The sequence below is a fragment of the Nannospalax galili genome, unplaced genomic scaffold (assembly GCF_000622305.1).
Source record: "Nannospalax galili isolate Female #2095 unplaced genomic scaffold, S.galili_v1.0 scaffold283, whole genome shotgun sequence".
NCBI lineage: Eukaryota > Metazoa > Chordata > Mammalia > Rodentia > Spalacidae > Nannospalax > Nannospalax galili.
Window position 1 is genome coordinate 2083883 of NW_008350535.1, and position 20660 is coordinate 2104542.

Below are 20660 nucleotides of genomic sequence, written 5' to 3' on the forward strand. Positions count from 1 at the left end.
AAAAAATTTTTTTTTTTTTTTTTTTTAATTTGTGCATTCCTTGTGAACTGGCTAATACTGTATTTCATTTCTTCTAAGACAATATTATTACTTAGATTGGAGGGGGGTGTAATTTTTTTTTTTTTTTAAAGAAAATGACAGTGTACTCTTTCTGGAAAGTATCCCCTCTTTGCTATTACTCTGTGTGCTACAGGCTGTTTTGTTCAGGACTTTGATGGATCACTTGGACTCTTAGGCAGTATTAATTGCATGTCTTAGTGAGCGTAGAGTTGCTATCTGTATGCAGTCTGTTGTCTGTTGAACTTCTGAAGAAAGTGAGTTAGCCTATCCATATTCTTGCAAAAATGCTTTAAATCGTTGACAGCAGCTTTCAGCTTGTGCTGAGATCTCTAGAACATGGACACACCTAGTTTTATGTAGCATATTTATGTCTTACCTCTTTTTAAAGTGTTTTCATCTTTTAGGCAGTTTTCTGTTATTCAGAAATGGTAGAGCTGTTTTTTTTTTTTTTTAACTTCCATTCTGTCTGCTTTCTAGCAAGAATTTCACCTCTACGGACAGGTCTCTGCATCCTATTGTATAAAGGCTAGGTCTCAGTGATCTGGCTATGGTGTGAGGATTCTTAGTGTGAAAATCTGAAATCTGAAACTTTGAATGCTAGCATGTAACTTTGTTTCATGCACAAAATTGTTAATTATTACATAAAATTATAGTTAGACTATAGTTATATTATAGTTTGTGCATGAAACAAATGAATTTCATAGTTAGGCTTGAGTTCCAGCCCCAAGATACCCCATCTTTGGGCTACAAACAATCAGAAAAAGTCAGAAACATTCTGCTGAAAGAAGGTCAGTGTTACTAATCATGTGGCTCTTTGGTAACAGGTATAATATGGAAGTTACAGTGAAGCGACTTTGAGATTATTCCTTCAGAATTAAACCTTAAGTACAATTTTTTTATTGGTTTATAACTATATCTTGTCATCCCAAGAAGATTTTATTGAAACTTGATTAAAAATAAAAAGAACACTCAGGCACAGTTGCTTACACTTATAATTCTAGTAGCCAGGAGGCCCTGGCAAGAAAATCATGATTGGCTGGCCAACCTGGGCCAACTCTGTCTCACAAAACTGCAGAGGGAAGTGGTCAAAGGACCAGAGAATGGAGGGATTGGTGGGCCATGGAGACACTGAAAAAGGAGACTTAATTGGCCCTCTCGATGCTGTCACAGTTAGGGAATATGCTCTTAGATTTAACCAAGTAGAATTATTCTCTTAAACATAATCCCTTCCTGAATACTGAGAAGGTTTGTATGTAAAATCTATATAAGTAGAAAGAGCATGTGCATTGTGCATTATAGTCTTGGTGCTACATTAAGCCCCATAGGGTTGATTGTGTTTTGGTGAATTAGAAAATTTTTTCCCTTTTAAAAATTTTTCTCAGAAACTTATATATTCAACTCATTCAAATAAATCAAATGCAATTGATTATCAGAGTCATTAAAAATATTTGGAATGGTGATTTCCAAAGTACATTTTATAAATTAGTGCTTATTATTTTCTGAAAGACTGACATTTTAAAGTTATCACTCAGTGCTTATGGGGATAAAAAAATGGATGATGCTCAATAAGGATAGTTGTGTGTATTTAGGCATCTTATATAGCATGACAAGAAAAAGTTAAATGCTGGTCAGCAAGTCATTGAGAAATTTCACTTTATAATTTGAAGGCCGCCTTCTTGTACAGAAGTGAACTTTGTAGTTGGGTTGAGTGCACTGTTAATGTGCTTTCCTATTCTGCTTGTATAGACACATCCAAAACATCTTTATATAATGTAGAGAATAGCTGGGGCATTTCAGTGGATAGAAGTAGCAGTGAAATATTGCATGTCTGCTTAATGTTCCAGCACCTGTAAAATTGCATTGTATTGTGGTCTACACTAATTATTACTGACTGAATATGTTGGGTTTCAAGGCCCAGCTTATGTATACATATTTGTCCTAAGTGTAGGTCAGACCTCTTTCATATTAAGCTTTTTATGACTGGGTAGATTTGAAATGACTACATCGTCAGAATACTGAAACCTACTAGCAATATTTACAAAGTGCCTGATGTTTAAGAGGTATTTTGTGTACCTGAAGGGAGACTTTTTAATACTTAATGCTGTGTAGTCCTCAGAATTTTTTAACAATCAGAATTTTGTGTTTCACTGTGCAGATGATTCTTCAAGGATTATCTGAAGCATGATGCTAAGTACTTGCCCAGTACCAACAAAGTCCTGGATTCCACCTAGAACCCCCCCTCCCCCACCCACACACATATGATTACTCAAGATGGAAAATGAATGATTCTTTAAGCTTCAAAGGAATGCTGTTTTGTTCAGTAGCATATCTGTATTTTCACTGTATGTGCATATAATTATTAGTACACAGAGACATCTCGTAGTCTACTTCAGAGAGGCCTTTAATAAGTTCTGCAAATTGCTGTAGAAGGTAGAGATAAACATTACAGAGAAATGTAGCTGGAGTGTGAGGCTATGCTTATGATTAAGAAGTAGTAGAGTTAACGACAGAAGGGAGGAGTGCTGAGTCCTAGGACTGAAGAAGAGGGAAGGTGACTTACTCTGCAGAAGGCGGTTGGGCTGAACAGAGATGGAAGGTGAGTGGATACAGGGGTAGAACATGATTAGTGAAGAGCATCTGAGCTTGCCCAAGGAAGGGTGAGCTGTCCCATGCAGGTGTAGTCTGAATGTCAGCCACTTAGTAGGAATGCAAGGAATGATTATTATTCACTTATCATCCACATGGCTAATATTGTCCTAAAACATTTAAAACATTTAAACTAGTAGTCTGGCATTTTAGAGTTACTTGACAGTTCCTTTCTCTTAGCTATGCATAAAGTCAGTGTCTTAGAGATGATGAAATATGAATTCCTTGGATAATGTAAAAGGTATACCTAGAGTTATTTGTTGAAATTTTTTCTTCTCGAAGTGGATCATTTTTGTTTTTTAAAGCTTTGTTTTTTTCTTCTATTTCATATGTCTTTAAAATGAAAAGTTTTTTCAATTTTTATTTTATGAATGAGTGTTTTGCCTATATGTATGTAAGTACACCACATGCATGGAGTGTCCATGGAGGCTAGAAGAGGGTATTGACTCTCATAGAACTGGAGTTAAGCTTAGTTGTTAGGTACTATGTGGGTGCTGGATACCGAATCCAGGTCCTCTGCAAGAGCAGCTGTGCTTTTAATGATTGAACCATCTCTCCAGCCCCTCATAGGATTTAGAGTCCATTTTTGCAGGGTTTTTTAAAATTGTGGCTTGTTGTTGTTGTTGTTGTTGTTTTGACACAGGGTCTCCCTTTAGCCCCAGCTGCCTTGGAACTCACTGTAGACCAGGCTGGTTTCCCTCTCACAGAGATTTCCCTGTCTCTGCCTCTGCCTCTGCCTCTCGAGTGCTGGGATTAAAGGTGCATGCCACCATGCCCAACTTAGAACATTTTTGTTTTGTTTTTCCTTTTTAATGAACTTTGTTTTTGTGAAAGTCATTTTAGAGAAAAATAGAATGACAGCGTATCTATTAGAAAAGAAAAAAGACATTTAAAAGAATCATTGACTTTTAGGTAAAGCTTTTTAATAGGCTAATCCATGACTGTTAAGTGTCATATACTAGTGAGGGCATTAATGATGGCTGGCAATCAAGAGGTAGCTGAATTCTCTAGAAACATAGGAACTTGTTAAGCTTCTTACTGGAGAAGCTGATCATTAGAAACTAAATATTAAATGTCATAGTTGACACAGTGTACAGACCTAATACATTCTTCTTTCCAATATGTTTTACCAGCTATGGGGAAATAAAAATTCATTCATGACTCTCAGTACTCCAGGGACTGGATCCTACTTTCCAAGCATATCTGAAAGTGAAGGCTCACCTAATAGCATCAGGTAATTGGCTGCCATGTGCATGTGCTCTATTCTTGGGTAATAGAAACGTGGCCAGATAATTTTATTCTGCCTTCCCCACTTTTCTCAGTTCTCCCCAAACTAGTACTGAAAAGGTTTCCTTTCCACTTGTGTTTGATTCTTTTCCCCAGAGCCCTTTGCTCCTTATACTCCTATTTTTGACTAAAGCCATAAATGAGATTCTTTAAGAGAATTGTACCTTTAGATCATCAGATTACTGATTTTTTTTCCCCCCCAATATTAAGCCTTCAAAAGAGCTGAAGAAATCAAGGCCATTATAAAGGATGAATGTTGCCATCTTCTCTGTGGGCTACTTTGACACATTACCTCCCCATTTTTGTGCTGGAAGTTTAATTTTTAATAGGATGCATTTTGAATGTTATGTGCTATTCTCTTGACTGTTTTGCTTAACTGAATTTGATCTTTTATACTTCATACAAGTTTAGAAAATCAGAATACAATATTCTGCAATATAACTAATAACTCCTCTTTCATGACTGTTTCAGAAGTATGATTAGGTTTTTTATGCCCTGCTTATAAGTAACTTTTAGAGAATCATATTTGTTTTAGCCTAGTGTATAGTTTTTGTATTGATAACTTATATCTTGGCATGTTGTAAATAGTTTTGTTACCTATTTGTATTATTTAGAGCTTTTGTAGTTTGGTAATTACTTATTGATAAGAAAACTGACAGCAGAAAGTGACTTGCCTCAGAACATGTTAAATGGAAAGGAGCAGATTTCGGAACTAATAGTATAGATTGATGCACTCATAATAAATAGCGAATTGCATAGGAATGTTGGAATCTGGTCACTTGAGCTTATTATTTGGTTTTGAATAATAGTGTATTTGGTCATTCTGAAGAATGTATGTCTCATGTAGGCTTTCTTAAATTGGGTTTAGATCATTTTGCCTCAAAAAAAAAAAAACCCTCTGATTTGGAACTGTGGAGTATCTAGGAAATCAGTAATGGAATTTATTTAGTATGTTGAGTTTTAGTTATTTGTTTACCAGATCTAATATGCTCTGGCATTTTGTATTTTCACACAGACTTTTTGACTAATGATGTAAATCCTTACCTATTGTTTATTGTTAAATCTAGAAATATTGACTGTTCTGTTTTTGACAGGGCCTCCTTTTAGCTTCAGCTGGCCTGGAACTAAGTATACTAGCTTGGCCCTGAACTCACAGAGATCCGCCTACCTTTTCCTCCCCATGGTGTGCTGTCATGCCTGGCCCTGTTCTTTGGTTTTGAACCAATAAATATTTTATAATACTTATTTTGCATATGTGTCAATATAAATACTTATCTTTAGTTACAGATAATGAATTAAAATATTTCATATTTCATTTTATAATACAATGCAATCTTCATTTCATGGTTGAAACGTTTAGGTTAGCATTAAGACATCAAGTAGTGTAAATTATGCGACTGTAATGGAGTTTCACTTGTGTAAGTGGTTGGAAATTGATTGATGTTTTCAGTGCCTATGCGTGTATCTTCAATTTAAGTCTTCTGTGTGTGAGACTGTAGTGATGATATCCAAAAAATTTTTGTGCTGTGTGGTAAGAATGTTCTACGTCCATACTGTGTTAACACTAGAGCTATTGAGCATTTAAAATGTGGTTGGTATAACTGGAGAGTAGATTGATTGTTAATTATATTTAATTTTAGTCAATTACAGTTAAACTTTTAGAACCAAATATAGTGTTTGGATCTGTAAGATAAAAGGAATTGTTCTCAGTCTCTTACCCATCTGTCTACAGTGGATGTAGGGTGATCAGGCTCATTTAGCTGTCCTAATCTGCATTAAGCACCCTTCTTGTCTTTTCATTGTACCTATGATTTTGCTCGTAATAGGAAGATGAAGGCCTTTCTATACCATTTCTGCCTCATATCTGTTTGAAAAGGTTATCAGTATATTCCTTCGCATGTAAATTCTACATGCTGTCCAGATAAATGCCCATCAGTCTGTGTTCCAGTTTTTTCTTTTCTATTATTGGTGTTTGTGTTTTTTTCTTTCCTGTCACTTATATAAACACTTTTACCACATATGGGAAAATAAAATGATTAACTTTTATTACCTTTAACGGATTATGCCTCAGAGGACAGTTACTTATTATCTTACCGGTGAGCCCAGTGGTAATCTAACTGTAACAGTGCTGCTGCAAGCCAGAGGTATCTATGCATCTTTCTTAACAGTCACTTTTCCATGGCAGATTTTGTTTTTGAGAAGTTGTGTTCAGGTGTTTTTCCTTTCTTGAGGATTGTATATTGAATTATATTTTTATTTTCTGATTTCTCTTCTGACTGAAAGACTTCTGAGCTTTTGATTAGCTTGAAGTGATAAGTTAGTTCATTTAATAAATATATGATGAACCCCTGCCATGTGCTACCCATCATTCTGGGTGCTATGGCTGACTGGGTCCCAGTTACTGGATTTATTGTCCAGTTAAGGATGTGAATAATAACATAGAATATTAGATAATAATATGGTTTGAAGGAGAAAAAGCAGCAAGATAATTTGGTAAAGAATTACTAGCCTTGGTTGTAGTGCAGTTCTTTAGATTTATTAGTTAGGGAAGAGATGGTGACATTTGGAATCCAAACATTAGTGATTAAGAACGATGGTTGTTCTTGCAGAAGACCCAGGTTCGAATCCCAGCACCCACGTGGCAGCAAACAACTGTCCGTAACTCCAGTCCCAGGGGATCCGACAGCCTCTTCTGACCTCCTTGAGCATTGCACGACATGGGTGCACTTACTTATATGCAGGCAATATACACATAAAATAAAAATAACAAATTAAAAAAAAAAAAACAAGGTCTTAATACACTATTCTATTGGACATGAAAATTCAAGGAACTTTACCTTGGAATTTTCTAGAGACTTGTTCCATTTGATCTTTCTAAAGTTCTGCTGCTTTTAACCAAGAAAAATGTTCATGGAAAAAGTATCTCTTGGTTGAATTCTTACTTATAGAGTTTGGAATGCCTCCTACCATGCTTATTAATAACAGCTCCATTTCCTCTTGTTTCAGGCCCCCAAATGCCTGCCGTTTTCAAAGTAAATATATGCTGGCTTTACTTAACTGACTTTCAAAGGCAGGCTCTGTAACAAGCTCTCAAACTGAACTTGTGTGATGCTGGCTTCATTTATTTGCCTCTTGGATTTTTTGTGCATAGTAGCTCATTTATGTATCATCTGTGTTCTGCAGAATATTTGGAATAGGAATTTTATTTACAACAGTTTTATAGGTAGGTCTTGTGCTGTATCAGGTGCAGTGGTCTATGTCTGTGGCTCTTGGCACTGGGAGAATGTGATAGGGGGAGGTAATAGGAGAATTTCTAGAGTTTGTGGGCCAGCCAGTACCCATTCAGTGAGCTGAGCTGCAGATTGAGTGAAGAGACCCTGTCCCCAAAACAACAAAAACAAGGTGAGAGCAATAGAAGACAACACTGGACGTCACCCTCTGGCTTCCACAGACATGCACCAGCACATTGTCGTGCTCACACACACACGTACAATAAATGATGAGTGAAGTCAATTTAATGCTACAAAAATAAATGCATTTCTGAATTACAGGTTCCTTAGGATTACTCAACTGAAATTGGAAGTGTGGTGATTACAAATAACAGATTTTTTTTTTCTTCTTCCCTAATTTGTTTCTATATGAAATAAAAAATCCTCCTCATGTTTAGCTGGAACTTTTCATTGTTGTAATAATGGTAAAAACAAAGTAGTGAGAAACCTACCAGATTTCCTTTCTGACTGCAAGACTGAGTGCCTGCCTTAGTTCTCTGGTGCTGTATATTTTTTGTTTCTCCTTCAGATACTCCTTAGAGTAGAGCAGTAGGCAGTAGGTGGTCATCAAACTATAGAACCAAGTTTGCTCAATCTACAGAAATTATGTTAATAATAATGTCAAACATAATGAAAAGTCATTTAATAAAAGTCGGTAGTCATTTTTATTAATCTTAGAGGAATAGATGTCTGTTTTCTTAACCTTATTAAAATGCATAATTATGCTTAATATTTGCAATATTTCTTAGTAGAAATAACATCATGCCCGTTATTATCACAATTGCTCAACAGTCAACATTCTGAAATGCCAATAATGATTACAAAAGTGAAAATCTGATGTATTAGTCTTGAAAGGGAGGATGTCTTTTTTGAAAGTATGTATGTATAGTGATACAGGAATTTTTAGAAATAAACTGAAGCATGATCCTTTCTTTTGTTCAGACTATCCCCATAAAGAATCAATTTAAATAACTAGAAAATGCCAATAGCAAGTAATATGAAAAATAGCTATTAACAAGCCTAAATGCTTATTATGAAGGCTATAAAAAAAAATATAATGTTATCTCTATCAATACTAACAACACTAATGACAAAATGGTTCTGAAGTTTATCTAGTAAAATAAGCATATAAGAGCAGTTAGAAAAATTCCATGGGGAAAATATTGGTGGAGCTCTTTCCAAATACTGAAACATGTTATGAAAACCACAAACTAATGACAGTATCACAGATCAATGAAACTAAATTGTAATTTCATGAAAACAGAAACAGTATATTGAAGTCTTTTTTTTTCAAATCAGTCTGGGAAGGAAATTGTTCTATAATCTTATAGAAATTGCTGGCTAGTCATTTGAGTAATGATAAAGACAGTGACAATTTCTGCTTTTGTTCTTTTTAGAGACAGGGTCTCCTTGTAGCACCAGCTGTCCTGGAACTCACTATGTAGACCAGGCTGGCCTTGAAGTCTCAAAGATCCGCCTGCCTCTGCCTCCCGAGTGCTGGGATTTAAAGGCATGCGCCACCATGCCTGGCTTCTGCTTCATTTTTATACAAGGGTAAAATAATGAATGAGGCTGGGGAGCGATGCCTCAGCAGTTAAGAGCCCTGACTGCTCTTGCAAAGGACCTGGGTTCAGTTCCCAGCACCCACATGGCAGCTTACAACCATCAGTAACTCCAGTTCCAGGGAATCTGACATCCTTGTCTGGCATCCGTGGGTATTGCATGTACATAATGTACTTACATACATGGAGGCAAAACACTCATATACATACAAATAAAAATAACAGCCCAATTAGAGAATGGTTGGTTGCTCCTATAGTGTTTGTGCCACTATTGCACCAATGGGCAGATTTTGCCAGGCCAGTTGTTGGAGTTCACAGGATTCACATCTGAGTTATTATTATTTTGTTTCCCAGGCTGATCTGTGACACTGTCAGTGCTTTGTGTTTTTTCATAACATGTTTCAGTATTTGGAAAGAGCTACTTCCCCTCTATCAATATTTTCCCCATGGAATTATTCTAACTGCTCTTAAATGTTTATTTTACTAGATAAACTTCAGAACCATTGTGTCATTAGTGTTAGTACTGATGCAGATTATACTATAGTAGTTTTTTATATCTTTCATAATAAGCATTTAGGCTTGTTACAAGTTATTTTTCACATTACTTACTGTCATTTCCTAGTTACTTAAACTGATTCTTTATGGGAATTATCTGAACAAGAGAAAGCATCCATACCACATTCCACTATGAAAGTAGAGATGAGACTTTGAAGTCATCACCAGTTTAATTTTTCCTTGTTTATTCTACAGTTCATGTATTATTATCTTCATTACTAGGGTCTTAACATAAAGTTCTGGTTGTTAAACTCATAGATTAGTGTGTCTTTTAACTCTCACCAGAGGTTCCCTTATGCAGCAGATGGTGATTAACACAGAAACTCAAAACTCACCAATGTGCACAGAAAAAAAGTGCGCGGAGTGGTTATCTGAATAGGACACCTGTATCAAACTTCTGCCTCCCAAGGCTCAGGGATCATTGCAGAAGAGGGGGAAGAAAGATTGTAAGAGCCAGAGGTGGTAGATGATCACAAGAAATAGAGTATTCCAGACAGCTGGTATCTTACTCATATGAACTGACAGCAGTGGTGACAGCATGCACAAATCTGCAAGCTCAAAACAGACAAAATCCCAGCATAGACATAAGAAAGTGGGTAAGTAATCCCAACCCAGCCTAAGGAACTTTTGGTAACCGATGGCTGCTGGGAGAAGGAAAGGCAGTATCTTTCAAGGATGGGACTCTTGGTAGGTTGACCAGGCTCCAGTGGATGGACTCACACTGAAGACATTTGAGGACACAAATTAGACTCTGTAGGCCTTATTATGTCTATAATAGAGCAGACTAAATTGAGGGGGGACATGATAAGGGGAGGTAAAGATAAAGGAAGGGATCTAAATACCAACAAATTGTATGAAAATCACAAAAATTCAATAAATAAAAGAATGAGTGGACCAAATATACAGATACTGACAGATGAAACTAAAGAAATGAAAAAAAAAAAAAAACAAAAAAAACCCAGTGGGCCTTTAAAATGAACTCATAAGTGTTGAATGTTTACTAAGCACGTTAAATGCTGAGAAACATGCTAGGGTCAGGGAGGATATTTGCTGTATTCTTGAAATAGGGCAAATGGGCAAATATCCTTAAAATTTCAGGGTTCTCTTAAAAATTAATAAAATGAGTCTTCTAGAAGAAAATTACATGAATTACATACACAGTTCATAAACACATGAATCACCAAGAGATGTGTAAGGGATAGCCTTAACATTGAAGCTCAAATTAAAGCAAGATACTATTTTATACCTATTTTATATCAACTGGCAGAGATTATAATTTTGCTTCTCAGTAATGGCAGGATATAGGAAGTGTGAATTGATATAACAGTTTCAAGAGTAAATTTAGCAAGTATATGTCAAAATTTAAAATATTTATATACTTTAATATAGCAAGTCTACTTATCAGAAGAGTTACACAAAGACATGTAAAAAATCTATATTGTATGGCAATTTTTTGAGCACAGGTAAATATATTGTGTGCTTATTGTATTAAATTATGATATGCCTTTAGGGTAGAATAGAGTAAATATTAAATGCAGTTGGGTATATAGTTAAGTTTAATACTAGGAAATGTGCAGGCTATAGTAGATATAGGAAGGATAACTAGCATTACAACATGGATATGTTATTGAGGTGTAGTATCAGATAAAGCTTGTATCTGCGTAGTGAATATTTTGAAGGATCCACAGACTGGTAGCAGTGACTTTATGTGGTATAGCTGGGTGACAAGGATAGGCTAAGGGAACTTTGGATTTTGCTTTGCATTGTTCTGTGTCATACCATCACATTATATACATTACATTCTGTCACATTTAACAAGTTGTGGTGGTCCTCCTTAACTGATGACTTCCTTCTTAGACAGGGTCTCATATAGCTCAGACTGGCCTTGACCTTCTTAACCCTCCTGTTCTCACCTCGGGTGTGCTGGGAAACAGGCGCACATAGACATACTCGCACTAAGGACTTGTTCTGAGAGGCTTTTCAGTGTCTGATACATTCACATCAATCTCACTTTCAGAGCAAAATCTTAGAAAAAAAAAATCTCTGCATTCAGTATTTTAAAACTGCAAGTGGTTATCCTCTCCTTGAAAATACTCAGAAAAATCCTGAGAAATAAGACAGAATTATTTCCTCTACTACTAGACATTCTTCAGCCATACAGAGGTAAATTGAAATTGCTGACTTTCTTCTGCATTGAGTTGGTTGAGACCCTTCATGTATCTCTTCCTAAATAGTCATTGAAAAAGGGGAACTATATTTTAGTTGTATATTGTTCAACTCTGGTTAAATAATCTTAAAAAGCTGTTTAATTCACATAGGGAAGATGATCACCCATGAAGCATCATTTGCATTGTATACTTTGTATTTAGATTTTCCCGTCTTCCTCAGCATCTCTCCAAACATCATCCTTCTCCCAGTTAGCAACAATCATGTTATTTCAGGGCCTTTCCCTTTCAAGCCTTTTGGAGGAATACCATTTGGCACAAGGGTCAAGGACAGAGAGCTCTGTTTATTTAATGCGAAGGCTAATGGCTTTTTTATTCTTAGATTTTGTTTCAGCTTCATCTCTACTTCAGTTTTTTTGTTTCTATAGCAACTGGGGTATAGTTTACAGTTGGGTCGAAAAAGAAGTCTGTAGGTGTAAAGAATTTTATTTTTTACCTTAGAAGGTATGAGGTAATGCTGTTCCAGCTTTATTTTTACAGGCTGCCTTCTAGTTTGAAAAGTTGCACATTTGAGTGATAGGTGTCGTTGCCTTTTTCCCCCCTAGGCTTCACTCTGAATACAAGCTCCAGAAAAATTGCTGCTTGTGTGTTCTATTTAATTACAGTCAAATTAATTAATTAACCAAATTAACAGAACAGCTCAAAGAGAGAGCTTTTTTCCTGCTGTGAAAGAATGGTAGATCTCAGTAGAGTTCTCTTCATGTCTGTAGATTCCATAATAGTAGCTTTTCTTCAAAGACGTCAGCTCTTGTTCAAGTGTGATTGAAAAACATCTAGAATGGTACTTAATTCTATATTCTTAGTCTAACTGGACTTAGATTCTAGACTTACAGAACCACTTAGGAAGGAGAAAAGCAATCAGAAGCCCATGCAGCCACTACAAAGGAAACATCAAAGTAATGCTTTAAGCTCTTAATGTTACATCTTTAACCATCTCTGCAGCACTTTATATGAAAAATGTTTCTCTTTTTTTAAGTTATAGAAGATGGAGGAAGACTAATGCTTTTTTTTTCCACTATAGGAACTGCCTTCTGTTGAAGAACTCACTATTATTCTGCCTGAAGACATTGAATTAAAGCCTCTTGGGATGGTTTCAAGCATTATTGAACAATTAGGTACGTAAATAAGTTTATTAACAAAATTTATGCTCAAGCATGTACTTATAATTAGATCAAGGACTTGATAGCTAGTAAATTTTCTTAGACATATATATTTCATCTTAATCATTAAGTTTGGCAGTATAAAATCCAGTTTTTAGTTACATGAATAAAATATATTTTTTCTATAAAGTTGAGAAATATTTTTGCTGACTTTTCAGAATTTTCTTTGATTTGGTTTATTGTATTTGCTATATAATAAATTGCCTCCAATTTGGTGGCTTGCAACAGCACAGATTCATTTTAGGGCTATTTCAGAGCTCTGTGGACCTGTAATCTTCTGGTCTTCATGAGCTAAAATCAAGGTGGCGCACAATGCTGAGTTCCTTTCTGAAGGCTCTTTCTATAGGCTTCTTTCTTGAATGCTTGGCAGGGAATCCATTGCTTTGCTCCTTGTGATTTCTAGACCCTGCCCATGTTTCTTCTCTCATACTTCCCTTCATCTTTAAAGCCAAGAACTTATCTTTTCTCCTTCTCCCAGCATTACATCTGCTTTTGACCACTGGTTGGAAAGGTTCTCTACACCCCCAGCAAAGACAGTAGAAGCAGTACCTCCTGAGGATGAGGAGGGCCCTCCCACAATGCCTCCTTCTTTGGCTCTGAGGAGCCTGAGGGCTGTTAACTTTGTCCCTGAACAGGTATTATGTGTAGAAAATGTAGAGATTTGCCTTCAAGATTCTGACCCCTACCCAAAGATAAGAAGTCCATAAACCCTGGACTGGCTGAGGATAAATGGTACATGTCAGTAGAAAACTGAACAGCCAAAGGCTAAAGTAACTGGCTCTACAAGGCCCTGTGCTAAGTTTTCTCCTCCTCAACCCACTCAGTGTTCTTCCTATCTTTTTGGTACTTTTCCCAGGAAGCCTCCTTGCTCTTCCTTTCCTTATTCCAAAGAGTAAGTGAGCTGATGGAAGACTGGTATGCCCAGTGTAGAAAAGCCAAATGAACTTGAGCTGACCCTGATCATAGCAGCAAGTGAGTTATAGCTAAGTGTAGGTAGTGAAACCCTAGGCTAGGCAGGAGGGTGTCATGGGTACCTACTGCTTTCCTCTGACCCTTACAGTCCTTAACCCTCACATTGCTAAGTCTTCCTTTTAAATGTAAGGTAGCATATTTTACATATTCAGAGACTAGTCTGTGAATATTTGGGGGGACTGTTTGTCTACCACCTTTGATTTTATAGGTGTAAGTTAGAAAGTTCTGTGATTTAATACTGATAACAATGTCATGAAATATGAAAAGTAGATACTTTAGATCTCTTGAATGCTAAAATGTGAGGTAGGTATATGAAATATTTTGAAGTTATTGTAAATACCATTAAATAATTTTGAAATAAAATATTTTTTGTTTATTCTTGGAGAATTTCACATATATTTTTTTTCTAAGTTTTGATTGTATCCATCTCCCATTCTCCCATTTCCAACTTCCCTAGAACCACCCCCCCCCAAAAAAATACATCCCCCTCCCAACTTCATGTTCTCACTTTTCTTTTAAATAACCCACTAAGTCCAGTTAGTGCTGTGTATATGCACATGGGTGTGGGGCCACCCACTGAGGATGAGCAACCTATCAGTGGCCACACCCCCAAGGAAACATGGCTGTCACTTACACAGCAGCTGTCAACTCACGAATGCCAAACGTGAATTCCTTCCTCTGCTACAGGCCTCAAGTCTAATCAGAAAGCAATTGGTTGCCCCATAGCAATCATGCTACTATTGCACCAGTGGGCACCTCTTGTCTGACAGACTGATAGGTTTAATAGGAGCCCCCTTCTGAGTTAAGACTATGGATGTTGCTTTTTCCCCAGCAGCCTGAATAGCAGCTGTGGCACTGTGAGAGCTAACCAGCAGGAAGGAAGCTTTCCTAGTCAGTTTCAGCTTGAATTCTCTATAGCCTGAAACCAAAAGTATGTGGTATCTTAAAGCTGTAGGCTCTTACCACCTAGTTATGGTGGTCATCCAGGAGCAACCATTAACTCTTACAGTGATACAAATCTGTAAGTCAACTTGGAGCTGAGAAGGTAATAGGATTTTTCAATTTCAAAACGGTTTATTTTTTAATTAAAAAAATATTTTTGAGGCAGAGTCTCACTATTGAAAAGGCTAGCTTGGAACTCACAGAGATCCATTTGCCTCTGGATTTTTTTTTCTTTTTTTTTGCCTTTTTGAGACAGGGTCTCCCTGTAGCCCCAGCTGGCCTGGAACTCACTATGTAGACCAGGCAGGCCTTGAACTCACAAAGATCCACCTGCCTCTGCCTCTCAAGTGCTGGGATTAAAGGCGTGTGCCACCACGCCCAGCCCGCCTCTGGATTTTTAAGTTTGAAAAAGGAACTAAATTGTTTTTCAGAAAGGAACTAAACCTCTTAATTTACAGAACCTACACAGAAGAATTCAAGCCACTTACTCCTCTGAGCAGGTGTACAAGAAGTGGTTAGCACTTCTCTAAAGTGTCAGTGTTTTAAAAAATTAATACTTAACGTAATTTTATAATCTTCAATTTAGTAATCTAAATTTAAAGTAAATTTTATCATTTATTGTGTATGTGGAGGTCAGAGGACAACTTAGATAACTGAGTTCTCTCTTTCTACCATGTGGGTCCCAGGGATTAAACACCATTGTCAGGCGTGGCGGCAAGTACTTTTACTCACTAAGCCATCTTACCAGCCTCACTTTGTGATAGTAATGATATGCATAGGTGATCAGACAGGAAAGTAACATCTTAAAGCAGTATGAATCTAACATACTTTATGTATACAAATTTCTACATCACAATGTTGATCCTCAGGGAAATAAACGTTAGTTATTTGATGTGCGTGGAGTAATGCTTTTTAAAGATAATACTGTGGGGGCTGGAGAAATGGCTCAGCGGTTAAAAACACTGACTATTCTTGGCAGAAGACCGGGATTTAAATTCCAGCACCCACATGGTGGCTAACAGTAGTCCCTAACTCCAGTTCTGATGCCTTCTTCTGACCTCCATGAGCATTGCACAACATGGGTACACTTAGATACATGCAGGCAGTACACTCCTACACATGAAATAAAAATAAATATTTTTAAGAATTTTAAAGATAATACTGTGACTGACATTATAGTAAACAAAATGTTTAATTTGGTAGGTGTGGAATAAGTGAATCAAAAATCAGTACACAATGACCTGTGTTGAGACAGTCTAAATTTTGTGATGTTATTTTGACTATATTACAGGTAAGAAAAAAATGAACCTTAGTGCAATAGGCTATGAATTCAAATGCAAACTGGAAGATGCAGAGACAGAATTTGACATTGTACCCTGTAGTTCTGTAAGGCCTTCTGGATTATTTGTTGTGGTTTGGTTTGGTTTTAATTTGAAAACTATAAGGGAAAATAAAATTAGGTATCATCCAACTAGATGGGTTGAGAAGGGTCTTGAGGTTAATAATTTTGGCCTAGTGGCACTTGTCAGTTTTAAGCAGTATGCCCCAGTTACCTGAAATGGCTTGCCCCCCAGAATCATCATCCCAAGAGAACAAGTCTGCAGAAGTAGTTGCCTTGTTACAGGAAGAGCATGGGAACTGGGGATTAAAGTTGTGGTGATAACTCCTCCTGGACCCGGCCATCTGCTGATGCTGATTTACTGAGTCCTTTTCTTATCCATAAAATTGCAGGTTTTGTTTAGGTGACCTTCAGTTTTCATTAATTTGACTTTCCAGGAAAGGGCTTCAGAGTATAGGTATGATTGTAGATGAGTTTTGTTATTAAGTGCTACCACTATCAGTCCTTACTCATCTGTATCCCAGAAGCAGAGTGTATTTAAAAAAAAACATTGACCCAGGACCATGTGTGTTTATAGAGTATAGGCCTACTAATTGCAGAAATTAATTGAGATACAAAAGAAATTTTTTCAGATACTTTTAACAATATGAGTAGTGCATTTCACTTGTCATTATCTGTGTAGTATACTGATATTCTGTGTTGCTGTAATTTTCTAGAATTTACTGTTTTGCACATTGCTGTGGCAGATCAGTTTAAAACCTGTAGCATTAACAAGAATGGGAGATTATGCTAGACCGGTGGGATAATACATAAGCCTTTGCTTTTTGAGAAGGGCAGTTATGTATGATAGAAATTATTGTGGGCCTGTCACCTGTATTTTATGTGCTCAGAGGAAGATCCTTTTATGAATCATTTAGATCACCCTTTTCATTTGTCAGTACTGTTCATCAGAACTTTGCAGCAAAGATTTTCAGTGTTCTCAAACAGAAGATTTGTGACTAAATGTTGATGTTATTTTTTTGGTAAATAATGCTTGAAAATGTATAATACTTGAATTTGTTCAAAACTGGTGAGCAACTAGTATTTTCTGTTAGATTTTGTATTTTAATTTTTTCTTGGAATTGAAGTTTTTGTATTAAACAAAAATATCTCCAACCTGTCTCCCCTTTGCTGTTGTAATAATTAAGATTTTCTTTACTGAAGAAGACTAGTTAGGAAGATGTTATTTCACCAAAAATTTTGTAAATTATATTGCACTTAAAAGCTTAGATTCTGAAATTTTACATTTTTTCCATTTAAGCCTTTAAAATATAATCTGTTCTTTGTCTATTTTCCAGTAATAATTGAGTCTATGACTAACCTCCCTCCAGTTAATGAGGAGACTGTCGTTTTCAAAAGTGATCGACAAGCAGCAGGGAAGGTTTGTTGAAACTCAGTCATACAAATTACGTCTTTGTTGATTGTTTTTTCTGGCTTCTCCTATTTGTCTTAAGAGTTTCTTAATTTCATTAGATGAGTAATCTAGAGCTCATTTTAATACATTCCTGATTCTTTTTATGTGTCTTTAAATTGACTTAACATTACTTACTGTTCTTTTCCACATAAATCACTAAATGCCACAGGAAGAATTCTTTCCTAGTGTTTGCCAGATTCCTTCTGGACAGCAGGTCTCAGTACTGAATAGGATATTGCTACTCCCCCAATGAGGTTGCATTTCTATAGTAATAGCCACCATTGTGATTTGTAAGTTTAGTAGTGGCTCTGAAACTTTCTAGGTTTTGTTTCTTCAGGTTGAGATACTAAGTGGACCCTCTTCATAATGGGGAAATATTTCAGTGACAAATGAAGTGTTACTCTTAGCACATTCTGGGAAATTACGAATAGACATACTAAGTAGCCACTGTCCTCAAGAAAGTGACAGGAGAGGGTGAAGCAAGAAAAACATATTTCTTGATTGCTTTTTTTTTTTTTAATCTGAAATAACTAAATCTGATTATTTCCATAATTTTTTTGTGGTTTTCATTCGTTACCTTTTTCTCTAGGAGCTATCTTTTTTTTTAAATTTTATTATTTTTATTTTATGTGTATGAGTGTATTGTCTGCATGTGTGTGAGTGTACCCATGTTGTGCAATGCCACGGAGGTCAGAAGAGGGCTTCAGATTTCCCCTGGAACTGGAGTTAAGGACAGTTCATAGCTGCCATGTGGGTGCTGGGAATGGAACCCAGGTCCCCTGCAAGAGCAGTCAGTGCTCTTAACCGCTGAGCCCCTCTAGTAGCTATCTTAATTTTAATTTCAAAATATCTACTTTGCTACCTAAACCTTTAAAAAAACTGGCCTTTTGATATCCCCAACTATATTTGGATTTTCTGACCTCTATGACTAGTAGTAGTTAGCCCTGGTAGCTATCATTTGTCTCTGAAAGGAGTCAGATATTAACAAATGCATTTGTTATTTTAACTTTGTTACAAAGGTATAGAGACTAAAATTGCATCTAAATTTTAGTTAGAAAACTTTGTATATTTAAGGAAGTGACAGTCACGGTGCTCATCAGGTTGAAGCAGAGTAGAGGCGCTGCTCCCACGGAATTCAGTGAGAAATCTAGGCAACTTAATTTGATTCTCCTAAACAGTGTTGCGATGGGAAAGGGAAAAAAGTACTTGTCAAACCAGTGACTAGAATATGAATTAAAGTTCTTTTAGCTCATTGACATATATTACACACTAAATTAGGTTTACCTTTGCTAACAAACCATTGTACAGGTTTTTTTGTTGTTGTTGTTTTTGTCTTTCCTGGACTTTCCAGTGAAACAACAAAAAAAATCAGCTACAGTGGTAACTTGTGTTCTTCATCTTTTCAAATTCAGTGAAACTTTCCAAGGAAGAAAAATTACCTGTTCTAAAACAGAAAATATGCTGAAAATTCACAAAACTAAAATGGAGTTTACAGCCCAGGTTCGTTTCCTTTTCATGCTGTGATCCCAGCAGTACTCAGTTCTCTACCTTGCTCTCACATAGCATTGAGTAGGTACTTCCCTGAGGGTTGGTTTTTTTTGTTTTTGTTTTTGTTTATTTGGGGCGGGGGGTCTTTTTTCTGGGTTTTCTAGATACTTCAGGTTAACTTGTAGACTATATACAGGGCCATTGTTTCCAAGGAATTAGGATGCTCCAATTATGTTACTTCATTTTTATTAATAGGAAGTCAAAACACAAAGTAACAGATAAAGGACAGTTGAGGATAGTGTAGAAGTTCACTTTCTTTCTTTACTCTTTTGGTTCTTTAGCCAAAAGCTGGCTCAGAGGGAGAGACAATAGAACTGGTTGGAGACATTCTTTGAAAGCTACTCCCAGTGTCCCTGGCCTGGGGGGGGCCTTGATAGATCGCTCATTTAGAGATACTAGGAGTTACCTAGCCCATGTGGGCTAACTCTTGTGATCTGGTGAGCCTGTGGAAGGGGAGGTACAGCTCACTTTTCCTGTAGAGTGCCGTCTGCTTGTCAGCCTGCTGTCTTTTCCCGTTCCACCCACTCACTGTAGAGGCTCTTGCTGTGCTGCATTCAAGACAACTGCGCCAAGTCTAGCTCAGAATTTGGGACTGCACACACTGTCACTTCTCTGCTTGTCAGCTGTTTCCTCACAGACCCTGTGTTCTATGAGTGCCATGTTGTGGTAGTGGCATGTGTAACATGGACAGGAATCCTTTGAATGATTATTTCTCAGGATATACATTATTAAGGTATAAAGATGCTTACTCACCTCAAGAAAATGTCTCAGTTCTTACTAAATTCTGCTTTTTACAGTCATCTTACATTTTAAGATTTCTTTGCCTTTTATTTCATGTTAAGTAGTATGAAATTACAAAATTTCCAAAGTTGAATGGAATGGTAGAGCAAGGGAATCAAATCCCTCACACAAACTGCGTGAGAAGGCATGCTGGTCTGAACTGGGCAGTGTTTATTGTTGCTCTTCACAGTTTAACTCCAGTATTGTCAGCCTAAAATCTTACATTAATGAATGTTATTATATCCTTTTCTACAGCTCTTGATTAAATTGCTTACATAACTCAGATAATCTGTTTACTTTTAAAATTTAAAAAAACATTAAAATGTTGTATTAGAATGTTTTCATTTTTATCCTAGTATTTATAAACATAGGAATGGTATACCTCGAATTGGCAGTTTTGTTTTTTAATGGAGATGAGTGTTGTAGTGCAGATCACAAAATAGGAACATTTCCCAAAATCAAGTACCGAGGGTCTGGTCAAATAGGCACTTTTCAATGCTTTCAACTCTGATAATTGTACTTCTTCTAAATCAAGTTTTAGGAAGTTTTGAAAATTACAGAGTTTACATGTGAAGATGTCCATTGTAGTATCATGTGTTCTATTGAACAATTCCAGGCTCCCCAAAAATGCCTTAATAGCTTCGGTTAATAAATTGTGCTACATATAGGGTCACTACAGTAACTAGAGAACAGACCAGGCAGCCTTCAAACTTAGAGCAGTTCTCCTGCTTCTGCCCTCCATGTGTTTGGATTACACGGAGACACTTACTATACCCAGGGACTCTACTTTTTTTTTTTTTTTTTTTTTTTTTTTTGATTTTTTTGAAAAAGGCCCCCCCCTTCCCCCCCTCTTTCTTCGACA

General features: G+C 36.5%; 1 protein-coding gene across 1 annotated transcript in view; it reads left to right on the forward strand.

Moving 5' to 3' along the window:
• Naf1 (nuclear assembly factor 1 ribonucleoprotein) overlaps positions 1 to 20660 on the forward strand; it is a 37111-nt gene that overhangs the window by 7623 nt on the left and 8828 nt on the right. Inside the window, exons 3-4 of the mRNA XM_017801867.2 lie at positions 12626 to 12719; positions 17355 to 17437. Coding sequence (XP_017657356.1) covers positions 12626 to 12719; positions 17355 to 17437 — 177 coding nt within the window. The remainder of the gene's footprint in view (positions 1 to 12625; positions 12720 to 17354; positions 17438 to 20660) is intronic.